Source organism: Lichenostomus cassidix, chromosome 8 (genome assembly GCF_008360975.1).
Source record: "Lichenostomus cassidix isolate B80296 chromosome 8, HeHo_3.0, whole genome shotgun sequence".
Lineage (NCBI taxonomy): Eukaryota > Metazoa > Chordata > Aves > Passeriformes > Meliphagidae > Lichenostomus > Lichenostomus cassidix.
In genome coordinates, this window is record NC_139489.1 from 21446344 (window position 1) to 21464981 (window position 18638).

Below are 18638 nucleotides of genomic sequence, written 5' to 3' on the forward strand. Positions count from 1 at the left end.
CAGTGGCAAGAAGGAAAGACCTTTATTGTTTTGATTTCATCATATATATAGAGTTTTCAAAGGTCACCCAGATTGGTCAGTCAGAAACCTCCCCCTAGGCCTGACTGGCCAGGCCTGCACCATCCAGATCTTGGGACACTGTTTTTAATAACATCCAAACTTTATCTTTATTTATAAAACACAAAAGGAATTCTCATGGGAAAGACCTGTGCTAGCCACAATGCTGCAATAAAGTTTCTTTAGATTCCAAATTTCTCCAGACAACCACCTGAAATATGCAAAGCCTTGCAGAAGATTCCCTTAGATTTCCACCCTGGTACTCAGTACTAGCATCTCAGGGCTACCAATCCAAAACTTAATGGGAAATACCACCCTAAAGACCGTGAATCATTCTTTTCAAATTAGCTATTACCACACAGGAAAAAGATCTGCAAAACACCATTGAAAAATTTCCATGAAAAGTTAAACTGATTTGTCAGTTACCACCAAAAAGCAAGCCAGATATTTTTAGGAAAAGCAATTGAATGAAACAGAAAACAAAATGTTTCACTACTTAAGTCTATTGTGTGTACACTGAATACTGCACAGGGCTCTGGGCCATCTTTTTGAGGGGAATACAGGCAAAGGAAGTAACAGCAGAACGGCAGTGCTGAGCAGAAACATTCAATGTCTTTACGTAAAAAGAGACTTAAACCACTGTTCTTCAGCTTTGGGAATGCCAAAGCAAGCAAAAAACCCCCCCCCAAATAAACAAACAAATCCCAAAGTGTAAGGGATGTAGATGCTGCCTTTGGTTTACGGCTTTTCAGGTCTAGTAAGCGATTAATGCTTTTCTGCATTTAGATGCTAAACAGTTCCCATTCTACTCTCGAAAAAGTTCCAGAACTTAAGAGTCTACTGCCACAGGCTGCTGATCCATATTTTTCTATCTTCCTCAAACCTTTTTACAACATGGAAGAGGTTTGAGAGTACTGTCTGCACTCCCAAAACATCCTTGGGATGTAATGGAGTACAGTGTTTTCACTTTGTAGATAACAGACTCTGATGGAGCTTTCAGGCACTTAATTCCAAACAGCAGATGAGCTTCTGATGGCACTAACTCTGGGTGGAAGACTGTAGATAGCAGTGTACCTCAGGAATCAACAGTGGGTTCAGTCCAGTATTGATCAACATTGTCATTAATGATCTGGCTGATGGGGCCCAGTGCATTCTCAGCAAGTTTGCTGATGACACAAACTGGGAGAACTGGCTGATGTACCAGAGGGTTGTGATGCCATCCCAGGGGGCCCTGACAGGCTGCACAAATGGGCTGGCAGGACCTTCACACAGCCCAGTGCAGGGAAGTGTGAAACCCCACACATGGGCAGTGATAACCCCACACACCAGGACATGCTGGGTACTGACCTGCTGGAAAACAGCTCCCCAGGCCAGACCCTGGGTGTACTGGTGGACACCAAAGTGAACACAGGCTAGCAATGCCCTTAGAGGTGGAGAGTGATGTCCTGGGCTTGTCCTGGGCTGCATTTGGAGAAGTGTTGCCAAGAGGAGGAGGGGGATGACCCTTCCCCTCTACATAGCACTGGCAGGATCACATCTGGAGTGCTGTGTCCAGTTCTGGGCCATTCCTACAGAGACATGTGGGAGAAATTGCAGCACAGGCCCATTAATGATCAGGGCTCTGCAGCACAGATCATGTGGGGAAAGGCTGAGAGAACTGGCAACATCCAGCCTAGAGAAGAGAACATTCAGGGAGAATCTCATCAATGGGCTCAAATTCCTGAAAAACAGATGTTAAAATGCAGAGTCAGGCTCTCTTCAGTGGTGCCCTGTGACAGGACAAGAAGTGATGGGCACAGGCTGCAACACAGAAGGCTTCATCTGAACATCAGGAAAGAGCTTTTCTCTGTGAGGGTGACAGAGTGAAAGGAAGGTGGTCCAGGGAGGTTGTGGGATTGAAACTTGATGCCTGGTTTCAACAGGTAATGACACTAACTCATATAATATCACTATCAGGAAGCGTAAGAAGAGAAAGATGAAGGCAGCAGTCTAAAACAAATATGGTATTTCTGATACAATTTTGAAACACAGCATTAAACAGCTCAATATTTGTTAAGAAAACAACTATCTTCATCTTTGCTTCCTTCTCACACTACTACCCCAACTCCTCAAAGTCAGTCAGGAGCCAAAAATTAAAACTAATTATTTTCTATGGAATATTGGACTGATATACAACTAATTTTAAGATCACCAGAATACATTCTATCTGTTTACAGTTTCATTGTTACCACAAGAAACAGTTATCCTTCTATTTAGGAAAGAAGTAAGAATTTTTGAAAAACCCCAGATATATTTACCTGTGGCTGAAATGGTGCAGCAGTAGGCCCCTGCATCCCTTGCGACTGTTCATCCATTCTATCACGCAGCAATGTCCCTTATGTCCTGAAAAGAAAAATACAGTCATTCCACTGTAATTCAGTCAGTATTCATGATTAATGAACATCAGCAGAACAAAGGAATTAATCTTTTCAGTTGTATGCTTGAATTTAAGAATGTTTAACTAGTTCAGCCCTACACTGTCTGGGGCAGGAGGTATTTTTATGTTTAGCTGCTCTATGAACTGAAATAAATCACTATACGCACCTGAATTTATTATTAAACAATGTGAATTAAAACTACTTGCACCAGACAAATGACTGTCTGATAAAAGCTGCATCATCCCATTACTCTTCAGGGGCACCATCCACTTGTTTAACAATATAGATGTCTGACCTACAGGCAGCACGGGAAATAGCAGATCAGCAGAAGAGTTACAACTGCAGCACACATACTGCTTATTTGCATTGATTTATCAGTAGATTTTAGGGAGTATGCAAGACCAATTCCACCTAAATAGAAAGAAAAAGCTAAACATGTACACTCAAGACATTCCGGCAAGCTAGTTAAGAGGCCTTTGAAATATCATGTTAGAAGCACAGCCTCCATTCCCTCCCTCAGCAAGATGGGAGGAAAGATGCCTGCCAAGTTCCCAAGATAGACACACAAGGCTTTGACCAGTAATAAGAGTTGCAAAATGCACTGCATTGTTAGTAGGAAAAACAGGAGACACAAAAAAAAAAAAAAATCTTATGAGCATTGGCATTTCTTTCTCAACTAAGTGAATCCTTTCTTAGGCACCACTGAGGAGGAGCAGATGCAGCATCCAGTGTTCCTGATGCCTATGAGGGCCACCCCTGTTCAGATGAAGACAATACAAAGTTCACCGGCAGTTTTGAATACAAACCATGAAATAAATTCTCATACAAAAATAAGAGGCGAGGCCTGAACAACTTTCTCATCACACAGAGATGAAGTATCTCTGCCCATTATCTGGTCAAACCTGCCAATGCCTTCAGAGGAACAAGAATTATGTGTCTGACAGGGATATTATCCTTGCTTTTCAATTTATTTTCTTATTCCCTGCTCCAAATCTTGAATGTTCTAGAGACAGACAGACAGAGACCATTTTTTCTGACATCATTTAATGTTTAACATGAGGAAATTTCCTGTAATAAATTTATTCTACTAATAAACCTACGTACTTCCACATACAAAGCTATTTACATTCCACATGGAATCCAGTAGCTGTTAAAACACATGCAAATCTTCCCAGTTATTTCTTTAGACTATTCAAAGGGTTAGAAATAACTCACAACAGAAAGCAGAAAACCTTAGAAGTTTTTCAAAGTCAATTACAAAATATTCAAGAAACTAATGAATGGCTTGTGCTGCAGAACTGTTGCCATTCTTACAGTATTGTTGTGGTAACATCGCTAACAGCCCAGGCAGTCACCAAGCAGCTCTGCAGTTTCTCCATGCACTGCCTTTGTGTAGTAAGCACTGGACTGCATACACAAACGAATCCTTGGCAATCTGCTCTCCCTGGCCCATTGAAAACAGTCACCCCCAAGCCATCCCAGTGCCATCAGCCATTCCTAACACCAAACCACAGCCACCCTCCAGAGCAACCAAAGGTACCCTTAAGCTTTGCCTTCCCATCCATAATACTTCTGTACAAAGCATGCAGGTTGGGGCTTCCTGTTGTTTTGTATTACCTCTAACTAAACCAAAGGAGATCCAAACAAGCAATTTCAGGCAGGTCAAGAGAAAAAAAACAAAAAATCAATTATCAAGCCAAAGTGAGAACCAGAGAAGAGGAGGTAGGAATTGATTGCCAAGATCTCCAAGACTGTCAGAATGGTCGCGCTGAGAAAGGGGGAAATCAGCTGGCAAAGATACTGCACACCACTAACTGGGCAATCCTTCAGCCAGCACTAGGACACCAATACTGACACATCTTTGTAAGTTCTAAAACATCTCCCATACAACCTCCCCTCCAAGGTAAGAACACAATAGCACTGAAAATTAAACTCTTGTCACAAAACTTCATCTAAATTCTTCATGTGGATTCACAGGGGTTGATGCACTTGCAGCTAATCCCGAGGGAGTAATGTATAGCAAATTAAAGGAATCTTCTGCTAATTTCTTGTTGTAGAGATCTTTCTTTCACTGCTAAGAAGGTGATTTTTTTCTAAAGTGCTGTTTTGAAGAGTCTTTATATGAATTTTACTCTTTTCAATGGCATCAATATTTCTCCTGAAGGTTTTGCAGTGTTTTACTAATATTCTTAAATATTCAACATTTTGACCATGCAATGCACCAACAGATAATTCCTACAGGTCCAACATATGCTTCAAATTGCCAAGGGAAAAGAAGTAAATAAGAAGACCTTTACCCTCAATTGCAAATATATAACCAAGATTAATGAAATCTATGATGAAATGTTTAGATGATGTATGTTGATTCAGGAACTATCCAACCCATTCATCCTGTCTGAATGGTCACTGACTGAGCATTCAGAAATTTGTCTCCCTTTTCTTCTTAAATTTGGGAAGAGTAGAAATGGGACAAGTCACATTATTACCACTGCCAGTTGCTCTGCCCTCTGTGGTCAGTTTTTATAATAAAAGCAGGCAAACCAAAGAAGTAAAACATTCTACCATACAAAGCAAGGAAGATTTATTAACTCATGGATTTGTTGTTGCTTCTGCCGAGACATTTTATGTCCAAATATGAGAGTTATTTTAATTTTTTAATTTTTTTCTGTCTTTCAAGGCTGCATGATGGATTCACATTTTAGAGAAACGTGGCATTTTGATCATGCAAAAACCCAAAGATGAAAAAGAATGCCAAGGATGCAAAATAATTATTTGGTACTATAAAATGCAATGTAAGTAAGAACTGGATTTTGTTGTTTAAAGACTGTTTTCACTGTGAGGCATGCCTTTCACCTTGATATCAACTCCAGAGGTCAAAACATAGTGCTATAATATTGTTCATCTTTAAATTTCAATTGAGGCAATAATTATGTCTCTTACAAGGATGGTTTTTAAGCTCTAATTTACAGTGACAAGACACTAAAAATACCCCAAAGAGTCCATGCTTGTGTAAAATTGAAATGCAAATAGAAAACACATGTATTTGTAACATGTCTGTCACCTCTTTGAACAAGTGATACAGTGACCACCTTCTGCAAATCCATCACCCTTATATATAAACGTTCACAGAAAACAAGCAAAAGGTGAGGTGAGGCAAGTCAAGTACTCACCACATTCAGCACCCCCAAAACCTCCAAATGCAACTCATGTTTTTCAATGCTCTCAACTGATCATATGGGGGGAAGGACTCCTTGCCTTCATCACACCACTTGCAAAAAATAAAAAAAAAAAGGAACTTTCTCAATTATTTATCTTGCAAATACAATGCTCACCATTTTGAAGATGAAGATCATTTGCATTCTGACAACCTGCACAGTACATGTGATCACAGGATCACTGTAGGTGGCACCTACACATAAAGGATGCAGAATGAAGCTCCTGGGGATACAGGCAACAGGACAAATTTTTTCATTTGTAATCACAAGGGCATAGCAACTCCTCTTACTCCTCAAGGCAGAGAAGGAACCCTCACCAGTAAGTCAGACTATCAAACTTCAAGTGCCTGAAACGGGAGTAACACCTTTTCCTTCCTTCATAAACAGGCCTCCCTGTCCTCATTCACTTCCTCAGTGGCCACCTGTCAAAGCACTTGGCTATCTGCCCACACATCTGAAGATGATGCAAAGACACAAAGCAGCCCAAAAGGCAAGAGCACACTCCTACACGCCAAGCTTACGGCCCACATTCAGCACTCAGCTTTCCAGGTGGTTTCCAGCAGCCTGCCAGAGGAGAGGCAGGACTACCCACGGCTGTCAGTGAAATCAGAAGAGAGGACCCACTCCTGAACAGGAGCCAGAGCTCATCACTTTCATTTCACTGGAATGTATTCTAAAATAACACTTAAAAAAAAAAAAAAAGGTACGTACAAAAAAACTTGAAATCCTTGTGACTGAAGTCTAGCAACTATGTCTTTATAAACATGATCCAATTACTTCAGGAGAAAAAGCTTAAATACACTGCTTAATCACATGAAATACGCTTTTTAAGAACTAGTTTCATAGCTCCAAGTCCATAAAACATTCACACTGAAATACATTTCATGGTATTTAGGCAAAAATGTTATTGCTTTAACAGATGGCAGCTCTACAACAACAAAAAAATACGTTTTCCTGCAGAAAACATCATTAATAGTCTCAATATACATGGTTTCCATTAGCTACTTGCTATGCACTTGTTTGTCAATTTTGCATCTTAAGTGAGAACACACAGTAATCAATGTCAAAGCAGAAACAGCTACACTTTAGGCAAAGAGTATATACTTAAAAGAATATTCAGAATGTTACAATTCTGCTGAGAACCTGAGAAACACATTCTTTTTCTCCAAAATACAGCTGTAGCTACTCCACATAATTGCTAACACAGAGAAACACGGAGTTACACTGGTTCAGGATGTGCTGATCAGGGACACAGTCAATTTAGCTGCTATTCTCAAAGGATGGAATGTACTATGTTTACTTCTGGCTTACACCATCAATTAAGGCAGGTATTTTTAGTTTTTACTATAACCATTATTTTAGTTACGCCAGACCTAAGCCCCTCCAGAAACAGCTATCCATCTAATACCCTGTACACTCCTTTTTTGTAAGTAATTATTTTGCAAACTTTGTGTAAAGTTAGATTCTTCAGTATCTAATGTGGATTTAAAATGACAAATTTTAGATCACCAAATTTCTCATCTATCCTTACTGAATTCAAAGATAAGGATCATCCTCAACTGAGGAGGGGGGAATGCAACAACACACATTAATACTGTGTTTCCATGTAAGCAGAGAGGCTAAAGAAATATTCCCATTTGCTTATATCACATGTTGACTCTCAGCTACCCAAAAGCACAATTTAAACGTAGGTAGAACATTCAAACAGTCACCCTGGTTGAACCTAAAAACAGCTGTGTGCTGTGGAAACAAGGGTTTAGATTTCCAAATGCCTTCCTGAATATCCGACACACAATTCTGCAGCCCACTGCACCCGTGTTAATCCCAGCAGTGTGTGCCAGGGAGCCCAAGCATGCCAGTCTGATTCCAGCACTGCCCTCTGTCACCTGCAGTCACACTGACATAACCTCCCAGCTCCAAAGCCACAGACCTTGTGGGAGGAGACACATTTCATATGCCGCAGGAACAGCTTGGCCCTTCAGCTTGATGTGAGCAGGGTAAAAAACAGCCACAGAACTGGTTTATAAACCAGACTGTCTTAACAGTCATTCTTTACCTCTTTAAGGCAAACACTTGGCCACTGGAGGGCAACTGGCTTGGTGGTCAAACTCAGCCCACACTTTGTCAGGTCATCAACACTGATCAACACTCTTCAGCACCCACTCAATGCTGGCAACCCAGGGGCAGGCTGCAGCTTATAATGTTTATATTTATACATATACTTATAGGCACGCATTAATAGTGCAAAATGCATGCGAGCTGACACCCACTTGAACTCTGCCAAGACTAACTGGCAATGGAAAAAGCAACTCAGTACTGGAAACCATTATAACAATAAAATGTCACTTATCCCTATTAGTATACATACATATATATATAAACATTAAATATATGCATAGTAAGATATATATGTGCACACATGTCTGCACATTTACAGATTATGTATCTATACCTAAGTGCATATACACACAGAACATTTCATTTTTACCACTGTCAGCTAATAGCAAATGCTTGCTTCACATTGTCCAAAAAATCCAAAAAATCTTAATTGTGGAAAACACATACCCATTTGTCAAATTCTCTGCAGAAGCATCCACATCAGAGAGAAACTGTATATGCAACTTTTAAACTACTGAAAGTGATTCAATACAGATCCGTACACATCTATATTGAAGAAGGATTAGTCATAATTTTAGAAGGAGTTCCTAAAAGCCAAATCAATACTCCACACAAGATGGCAAAACACTGCTCCCCGCTGTAGGGAAAGCCTTGAATGCGAACAATACAAATTCCCAGCAGCTGTTAATCTACAAGTAGATATTAACTACCTAATTGGAAATACTTCATTTTTCAGCAAATTTATGTCCAAATTCCCTACTCATGGGCAGTCTAGTCAAAACATTAAAAACACACAGACAGTTATGCTGCGGTAGAAGTTGGTTTTAACAAGAGCAGGAGCAGCCATACACAAATAATTCTTTTGGAAAACAGTCAGGGAATACACTCAGAGCTCGTATGCAATTTTCTCATCCATTTGGCCCAACTTACCAAGCTTATTTTCACTCCAACCCTGAAAACACACTTGCCAGTCACTATCATTCCCCAACTACCACGAGTTTGCTCTCTCAGTGCTGTCTGACTACAAGATGAAAGTCAAAGCTCTCCTGCTTCATAAGTCTGCTTGCATTCCTCTTAATTCATTTGCACAATTTAAAAAGATAGCGTTTGTTTACTTCTCCCTCTCCATTTCAATTATGTCACTCAAGTAGATTGCTTATCTTGCAAGGTGCTCCCAAAGGGTTATACATGCACTGACTTGCCCTTCATTGAACTGTTTGTTTATTATTTCTTAAGAACTGAAAAAGAAACAGGAACTTCAACTGCTTGAACAGCAAGCTTCTACATTGTTCATTTAGCTTCTATTCACCTGAAAGAAATTTGATAACCCATTTTTCCCTACTCAATAGCCATTTATAAACCACATAGGTAGATTACAATAATGTCACAGTGAAATGTATTGCAGGGAACAATGCATTGTATCTAACCATGATACCATCAAGATAGCAAATCCTTAGCCCCCATCACACCCGGCTGTGCTCCTGCCTCTGTAAATGAGCAGTTCTAAGACAGTGTGAACTGATAATGTGATGCTGCTGCTTCCCCGGCCTTCAGCCATGACCCCCAAACTCTCCTCCTTCCAGTGGGGTTGCTGTGGCTACCCAGACTCCTGGTAAGCAAAGTGAAACTAGCTGAAAACTAACCTCGACAAAATCACTTTTTCCCAGTTCAGTTCCCCAAATCATACCATCGCAGAGACAAAGACAACTGTGATGGCAAAAGACAGAGGGGAAGACATAGGACTTGCTCTAGCCCCAGCTAACTTGGATCAGCTGAATCTTCTGCCAAATTACATCTCTAGCATGAAATTACTCAAGTCAATCTAACAGCTCAGTAACACCAAAGATCTTTCTTTCTCTCCCTTCCTCTGCCACACGATCCATCTTGAACTCCCTGGCCCTGCTGCTGATCCAACTCCCTAATGCAGCTGAGCTTCTGCTCTGCAAGCAGGAAGTAGAACCAGTACACGGGGGAGTCTGCTGAGCGCCAGAGCAAAAAGAAAGAAGGGGAAGTTCAAGGATGGGAGATGCAGAAAAGAGACTGTAGAAGAAACAGAACATCTTCCCTCTGGCAACAGGGTGCTAGTAAGATAGCTCACCACATTTAACTGCGCTTCATCCTTCGTAGGGAGGTGAACAAGCACTTAAAAAAGCTGTAACTGCAAGACGAGAGCCAGAACAGAGAGAAGGCATTTGATTCAACACCAAGCCAAGAGTTTTGTCAACAAAATACTGTACGGGAAAGTAGAACTAGGAAACAAAATAAGTGGAAGGATAACAAGTTTTTACAAGGGTGAAGTTAAACTGGAAAAAGGAAAAGAAAATAGAAGTATAAAAAAACCAACCAACCAAAGATTTTCAGATAAAGGAAGTCATAACACGATTTAGAAACCCTAAAAAACCCAAAACCTCACAAGTTCCATGCACAGAGAGGGAGGAGACCTTTCCCTAACAAAAGCATGGTTTTAAATGCACTTGTAAAAATAAATTATTCATAAAGAAATGCTGAAGAGATTTTACTAAAAGTGTAAACAGCTGAGCTTCACATAAGAGTTAAATAAGCAGGACAAATGAAAAGCCTGCAAGCACTGTCAGATAAATCCATTAGAGCTAAATACAGGCAAAATACATCTAGTTGGAAGGCTGGGTGGACACAACTGTGCAGCAGTGGCTCACAACGGCCATGTTGCTACAGGTGAAGTAGAACACATTTAACAATAAATTCCACACACTGCTTAAAGAACTGTTGCATATCTAAGAAAACAGTGCAAGATATGTTTTTCCAGCATGAGAATGTACATCAAACACCAGCAGTAAAGTATCTGTAGCATATAGTTTAAAATCTGCTACCCCAAAGATGATAAAATTAATGAAGCGCTATAAAGAATCAGAAAAGAAACACCAGCCATGTTTAATAGGCTTTCTGTGATCCTCTGAGCATCATTACCTTTGACTCCTGAAGGCATGCATGACAGCAGTGAGTAATGCAGGATCCCTGGGCCCAGAAGTAAAGCAGCCAGCACACTCACTTCAGAGGCAAGCCAACACTCAAGTTTGCAGCTGTTTCTGTGTTTTACATTAAACCACCACTGTCTAAAATAGGCAAGATCCATGTGTGGTTCTGGAGTGGTCTCAATGAGCAGCTGTACATTCAGCACTGTCTGCAGGCTCCTCTCCTGAAGTCCTGCTTGTCTCTGTAAAATTTGCATACAGCCCACATACCCAACACACAGTTCTGGATTTCAGTCAGGGCAAGGACTGGAAGTTCACTGCTGCAAAGAGAACTCCTTTTTTGGATTTGCTCTCAGATAAGGACAAAAAGGGTACAGCAGAAGGGCCTCTACAAGGCAGAATGCTATGTGTTTTACCACCACAAGATTTTACTTATTTTTAGATGTAACTGTAGGTTCACCTGTGATACTTTTGCCTTCAGCTATCAAAGAATCAGTAATTTTGTAAACTCTGTACCCTGACCACAGAAAATTGAAATGAACTGAAAAAGACTGGTTCATCAACACTTCATAGCACCTAATTCGAGTATCTCCCAAAGGCTTCAGCAGCAATCTAATCTAATCTACGAGCTCTATGCGAACTTTTATGACATTGTAAAGTAATTCATCTGGTCCAACATAAATACAGCTATTAAATAAGACAGCAATAACTTCGTCATAAATCATTCCAAATAGCTTGAAGAGGCTTGAATGCAGACTCCCAAAAGCCACATTCATCACCTATAACCCAAAAAAAAATCACTAACATCACAAGATTAACTATGTGCAATCAGATTTTAATGTGATTGTTCGCAGTATTTTCTGACAAATTCCTCTTTTTAATGTGTTGTTTAAAATTTTGTAACAAATTCTCTTATATAAATATGTGCCCTGTATGCCCAACAGGTTATAATGGCACTTGAAATATTGTGCATTTTCTAGCTACAAAAATCACAACTGAATCACAGTTATGTTTCATATGCCGGAGACAAATGCATGAGTCTCTTCACTGGAAAAGCAACTCAATTTAACAGCACTGCTTCTCTGCAGCTTTTTTAACTAACCTGACAGGAAGAATCACTTTAATACTTATTAAGGAAACACAAAGTGAGATGATGTGCTTCAGTCTAGGGTTCAATTCCTTCCCATGTGGCTGAGGAAGTCCGATGGTGATAAATACAGCAAATCAGTGTCCTGAGGGCTGCCCTTATCACCACTTTGGTATTTTGGTCAGTTATTTTCATCTCTGTTGCAAAGCACATGGAACGCAGATAAACTGAACAAATTCCCTGGAAATTAGTCAGTTAACTCCTATGACTATGCACAGAATTAACTTTCATATGATAATCTCCACCCCCTTCAAAATCCTACTCCCTGAGAATTAGGAGGGATTTTCGGATAAACACCAAATAATCAAAAAACTCCCTCGGAGGTACAGAAGAAGTTACTGCAATTTGACATTTCCCTGGGGACTTTCCAAGGTAACGTGAACTCAACCAGCCATCCAGCACAGATGTGTGGAACAATGTCAAACCTCAGAAGGCAGTGAGACACTGATGGTGCAAGCTGAATTTAGCCTCAGTATAAATGCAGAGTGTACTGCACTAAGTTTATTAAACATGAGGGGGTTTGTATTTATTAAACTACTCATCAAATTGTCTCTGTGCACAAATACACAGGACTGGCTATGTTTTGTGCAATTGAGCTCAACACTTGCACAAAAGAAGAAAGGCACAGATGGGCTTATATGGTTCTATCTTACAATTCAGAAGATTCCACAGTTCACAGTAAAATGAGCAACTGACTTCCTGCACTCTGTTTTTCATTTGAGTTTCTCATTTGCTCACAGGCCTTCACATGAACTCTAAAATGTTAGATTTTTTTTCTTCTTTTGAAACAAGCTTCCAGGGTGAGGATGAGAATCTACTTATCTAATTTGTGTGGACCCTGGAAGACACTACTATAAGTCAATCAAAAAAATACTTTTAGTTGAATTTAATTCCTTGATTTGTTCACAATTTTTTTTTACTGCAATGACTAACCAGTATGTTAAATAGAAGTTGTCTATGACAAAGGCAGTATCTCCATTCTTACAGTGAACAATCTTTAAAATTGCTTTGAGAAGCCATCCAAACATCAGGTATTTCTCATTGTAGTAGCTTCATGTTTCAAGATTAAAGAATAAGTGCTCTGAACATTATTCTTTCTTCCAGTAGCAAACAACTAAAAAATAACAAACAGGGCCTCAAGCTCTTACTGCTAAACGTTGCTTGTAAGTTTCCCTCTTTCCACAACACCAGTTCTCCTTCCTCTGCATAAGTTTTCCATAGACCATGCACTAATGACTGTTTTCCACTGCATTTAGTCTCTCTCAGGACAGTGCAAGTCTGAAGTTTTAAATACAGACACTTCTACAGCACTGCAACACTTGACTTGTCTCCTAACCAGCCTGGGAAAAAAAATATTTTTAAATTTTATTCTTCCTGATTTAGCCAATCTGTGAATCTCATTATCCAATCTAATCATCCAAAGTGTGTATCTTATGGATTAATATATTGCAATTTCTGCATCTCAAGCTCAAAATACAACTTTACAAAGGAAACGTATCCAGCATATTCCATGGAATTAGTGTGCACTTGTGATCTTTCCTGAGAAGTGATGCAACCTGAGAAAACACTGTTATCACTTGAAAAGATGAAGAAAGTTACCATTCAGCTGGTGCAAGGGAAAAAAATTCAGAAAGTTTTTTCTAATATCAAGAATTAAATATTTATGATTAAAAAATACACACCCCGTCACCATCTTTTATCGGAAATAGGGTGACTATCCCAAGTAGTTTTACCATTCAAGTAGTGATGCCCCTCACAAAATACAGAGCAAATCAAAACAATCCGCTCAAAGAACAGCGTTCTGAACCTCTGAACCCTAAAGCCAGGCAGGTTCAGTTCGCACAGACACTGAATGGAACTGAGGGCCAGTACCGGGATAACCGAGCCTGGGTGCTCCTTAGGTAAGGTGAAGGAGGGGACACTCACTGCCCAGACGGAGAATGCCTCACTTCCAGCGTTCCCCACCAGGCCTCAGCTCCTCCCGGCCCCGCAGAGCCCAGGGAGCCGGCCGGGCATAGCCCACACTGCGGGAGCGGGAGAGGCCTCGGCCGGGCAGCCCGGTGCCCGCAGGGGAGGCGCGGGGCAGCGGCGGCTGGACCGCCGGGACGGAGCTGCCCCACTCGCAGCAGCAGGGCCGCGGCTGCTGGGGACGGCGCTGTTTTCACCGGTGTCTTGTGAACCCTCAGGCTGGGCTATCCCTCGGCTGCTCCGGGGATCATCCGCCCGATACCCACCCGCCAGTGAGAAGAGGGCACGGGAGCCTGGAGGAAACCAAGGGAAAACGACGGGGAACACCACGGAAAGCAGCCCCGTTTGCGGCAGGCACCCGAGGTGCCCAGCGCGGCAGAGGCACGGGGGCGGCCGGGCCGCAGGCAGGCTGAGGCCGGAGGTGGCGAGGCCGCCGGGCAGAGTCCCCGGCTACCCGCTCCTCTCGGCGCAGGCAGCACGGCAGCGGCCACCGGGCGAAACGCCACGGCAGTGCTCAGGACGCCGCTCGCCCTGCCCGCACACGGCGGCGCGGCGCCCCTCCGGCCGTGGCGCAGGTGCCGGTGCCCCGGACGCGGCGCGGCCCGCGGCTATCCCGCCCGACGCCGCGGCCATCCCGCCCCGCGCCGCGCCGCGCACAAACTTTCTCGCTGCCGGCCCCGCGCCGCTCCCTCCCCGTGCGGCGGGCGGAGCGGCAGCCGCCGCGGCCAATGGAGCCGCGCGCCGCAGCCCCGCGGCCAATGGGGGGCGGCGGGAGGCGGGACCGGCTCACGGTGCCCTCACGGCGGGGGGAGCGCTCCGGCAGCGCCAGCTCGGCCGCCCGGACCCCCGGGACCCCCCGGCCCCGCCGCCGGCCCGCCGCCTTCCCGCTCACCGGGCAGCCTGGCTCCGCCTGCTCCTGGCGCGAGGGACGGGGACCGGCCGCCACTCCTTCCCGGCTGCTCCGGCGCCTCGGGCCCGGGGCCGCGCCGGCGCTGGCGGCGGGCGCCTAGCGGGGCTCCTGGCGGGCGGCGTGGGCACCGGCGACAGCCCCGACCTGCTCTCCGCCCCCCGCCGCTCCTGCCAGGCCCGTAAACATCCCGGCATCCCCGAGGATGGGGCGGAGCGGCCGCCGGGCCCCGCCTCGCTCCGCTCCCCCCGCCCGGCCGGAGGCGCGGGGCGGCCGCTGTCGGTGCCGGCAGGCAGGGTCCGGGTGTGAGGGGGCAGCTCGCAGCTCCTGTTTAAGTGACCGGGGTTTAAGTGCTGCGAGACAGGGACTGGCCATGCCAGCGTGTTCGTGCCAGGGAGAACAGCGGGGCCCGGGGCACTGCGGTAACGCAGCGGGCACGGGAAGCGCCGCTCGCCCCGGGCCGAAGCAGGAGCGGCCGGGAGCGGGAGGAACACCAGCCCCGGCCTGTGGAGAAGGGCCAGGTCCCTCTGCAGTGCCCTCAGCAGCGCCGGTCTGAGGCTGGGCCCAGCTAGACTGGAAACGCAGCGTACCAGACTCGCTCCTTTTGTGTATGAGTTGTGATACTCAATCTGTGAGACAGTCAGAATTAGCTGAGCACATCAGCTGGAAGTGACACAAACTCCTTTTTGCTATACTGGGAGAAATAAAAGTGACGGGAGCAGAAAAGACCAGACTCTTGGTGAGTCCTGTTCCACCGGCTTCTACTTTGCAACACCACTGGGGTTTAAGTAGATAAAAAATAGTGAACTCCAGAATACTACTGTTTTTCAGGTTCCTGAAAGTTTGCCCTGCTTCAGGGCAAGGAAAGGCAATTAACTACACAGAAGAGAAGCCTTAAGAACCAATGATGAGGAAAAAGTGTGAAAGCTGACCACAGTTTCCCCAGTAAGGTTACAAATTATTGTGATCAAATAACTTTTTCCTCAGGTGTGGAAGCCCTCTGTAAGAGGCACTCCAGCAGTTTAAAAAAGAGAAAGTAATTTAAAGTTATCTTGAATTAGATATATTGATTTTTTCAAAGCAAAATATCAGTTCATAAAACCAGTTGGAGGTTTTGCTGGAGTTTTTCTCTTGTAACAGGTAGAGTAATTCTTGATTTAAGCCTTGCAAAATAAGGAGGAAATGGTCCAGTGGGTCTGAAAAAAGTCTGTTCACCTCCCTGTGTTCAATATTATATCTGGTTTTGAGGCAAACTTTTCAGCTTTGAGAAATCTCCAATGGATCCAGTGATACAAAGTTTAATGAAATTTGAAAGGAAATTATTTTTGTTGGCTCTCATTTCTCTGATTTATTAGTAATTCTGCACATTTCCTCTGTATTAGCATTGGGACATTCAGTGCCACTGGCCAAATACAAGGTGACCACCCAGGCTGTGGAATCAGACATACCCTATTACCCTTCCCTTTTGATATGCATTTGTATTTCTTTAAGATAGTCCAAAAGAATGAATTGGAATCACGATTAAGAGAATTTTTTTTTAATGGATAAACTGTCTTGCAAATGAAGTTTCTTGAACAAGAATTCCCTGTATTGTTTTCTTGTATGAAGTGCAATACTTCAGGGCTCCCCACATACCAAAGAGCGAAAACTTGAAAGATCTGCCAAATTATGTTAAGAAGTTACTCAAAAGAATTACAACCAGCAATTCCACTGACAGTTTTCCATCTCCAAAATTCTCTTTATCCTCAACCAGAAGTTGGGTTGTGTGAGGTAGTCACCTATTTTCCACCTCTGATGGAAAAAGGAGAGATTGTTATTTGGTGTGTATGACCATAAAATACTGAGTCTTACTAGGTCTCATTTTTTCATAGGTAAAGGCAATTAGTACGATAATACCTAGCTATTGCTCTTTTCTAGGCTCTGTTAGATGGAAAGTGAGTAATTCACAGTAGACTTAGCATTTGAAGCTTTCTCTACGTTTATGCATAAAAGAGAATAAACCAGGGCTCACTTGCCTTTTTTTACAGTAGGTTTCTCACTGTCTTCCTTTGCCTAATCTGATTGTATTTGGATTTTTTCTTTCATCCTATTTTTGTATTCACTGCTCTTTCACATTCATTCTCTTTCCTTGATTTTCTCCATGCTGTTATTTCACTGTACATTTTCATAATATTTTGACTTTTCTCTTTAGTCACCTGAATCCAATGGCTACTTCAGCGTGACGTTATCTATTGCCAACATATCTTCCTGTATTCCAACTTCATCTTTCCTAGATGATGGTTGTTTCCATTTTATTCCTGGTGCTTGAGACTCAGAGAACCTAAAAATGAAGAGTCTGCTTTAGTTAATAGTTCGTCATCACAATCAGGCAAAAAGGCTTTCATATAAATGTAACTACACTGCCCCCATTAATTTTAAATTTGCAAAGTGACATATCTTCCACATACCATAGAAGATTCTCTTCAGACCTATGTTGTACAAATGTTTATTTATAGAAGGATGTTTTTCTGTGCTTTTCAATGCACGTTTACAGTTAAATAAATTTGTCTAATATTCCCTGTAATGGAGACTTTATATCAAACAGAATCAGAAAGGCAGAAGAGGCTCCAGAAGATCCAGTAGCCTTAGGGATTGTTAAGGAGCAGGCTTATCTCTGGCAAATGTTTCTCTCAGAGGCCGTAGGGGACGCTGCCTAACCAGCTAGCAAAGGCTTAGAGAAAATGGACAAAGACATGCTGGAATTAGGGATCTGGGAGGGAGAATGTGGCTTGTTCCCTAAGTCTTAGCAACTTCTGAAGGTGTTGCCAGCAAATGCTTTACACCTGGAATTAAACAGGCCAGAGACAGAAGGAACAAGGACCTCACTATTTGTCAGTGGATGCTACACTTCATTAGCCCTGCTATTATTAATCTATTTACATGTCAGCATTGATTTAAGGAAGCTGCGCCAGTCTCTTCCTGATCATTGAAATCTGTGAATGTATATAACCTATAAATATAGTCAGAGTTCAAGGATATAAAAAATATCAAATGACAACAAAGGGTATTATTTGGAATGGCAATGTGATGCTTGGATTGTCTGTGAAAACAGTGTCCTTTGTCAGGACTAAGCTGCTAGACTTGAAAGCACCTACAGTGTTAGGTAACAACATAAACGTCAACTAGGAATCCAAACATTTGGCCCAACTCCCTGGATGATTCCTAACTTGCTTCTGCTATTGTCTGGGGCTCTGTACAGCTGGAGACTCTTGAGAGGTTCATTAACAGAATAAACTGAAGACTAAGGAAAAATATAGATTTGAAAACTTTAAAACTTTCAGGCAGAAGAGCTCACTAGGACAATGGAGGATGGGAATAGATGTCTTCAAGGTCACACAGATAGGAGCATAACATAACAGCTCACTGGTTAACAATTCTTCAGGTTCTTCAAATCAATAAACTACAGGAAATTAATCAAAAGGAGCAACTGCTCTGCTCTAAGTCCTTGAAGCCTGAAAAGTCTCCCTCTCTCCTGATTCTTTGTCACTAACAGTAAAAAGGCTAGGATAGCTGCCTGTGACATGGATGGGGAAATGAGAAAGGCTGTGAAGGCAGGAGTAAAGAGAGATCCATTATATTTGCACTGGATAAATATTATGATAGGGCTTTATGCAGAATTTAAGCTTTTAGACAACATAGATCATTAAATGGGGCAATTCAGGGGAGCTTGGAGAACTGATTTGTATTAAGCAGGGGCACCAGACCTTCTTCAGAATTTCTGTATCAAAGAATCATTTCAGAATTTTGATCATAATGTATTCAAATTCAAAAACCTTGTAGAAGTGAAAAGGCCAAATAAACTTACCATAGCAACAGTGA

General features: G+C 42.7%; 2 protein-coding genes across 10 annotated transcripts in view; one reads left to right on the forward strand and one right to left on the reverse strand.

Moving 5' to 3' along the window:
• Positions 1–14961, reverse strand: part of NEK7 (NIMA related kinase 7) — a 67512-nt gene extending 52551 nt beyond the window's left edge. For 3 of the 7 annotated variants that reach the window (XR_014853813.1, XR_014853814.1, XM_085068313.1), the window contains exons 1-2: positions 14766–14960; positions 2355–2439 (exon numbers count right to left, since the gene is read on the reverse strand). Coding sequence is in view for 4 of the 7 variants with exons in the window: in XM_085068313.1 (XP_084924439.1) it covers positions 2355–2411 (57 nt within the window). In the remaining 3 variants the exon portion in view is untranslated. Of the gene's footprint in view, positions 1–2354; positions 2440–2640; positions 2675–2706; positions 2770–14534; positions 14554–14765 lie in introns of those variants that run through there. The other 4 variants (XM_085068311.1, XR_014853815.1, XM_085068310.1 and 1 more) reach the window with 4 other exon arrangements.
• A 121-nt stretch (positions 14962–15082) lies between these two features.
• Positions 15083–18638, forward strand: part of DENND1B (DENN domain containing 1B) — a 256533-nt gene continuing 252977 nt past the window's right edge. For all 3 annotated transcript variants that reach the window (XM_085068299.1, XM_085068302.1, XM_085068303.1), the window contains exons 1-2: positions 15083–15519; positions 15612–15725. The gene's annotated coding sequence lies outside the window, so the exon portion shown is untranslated. The remainder of the gene's footprint in view (positions 15520–15611; positions 15726–18638) is intronic.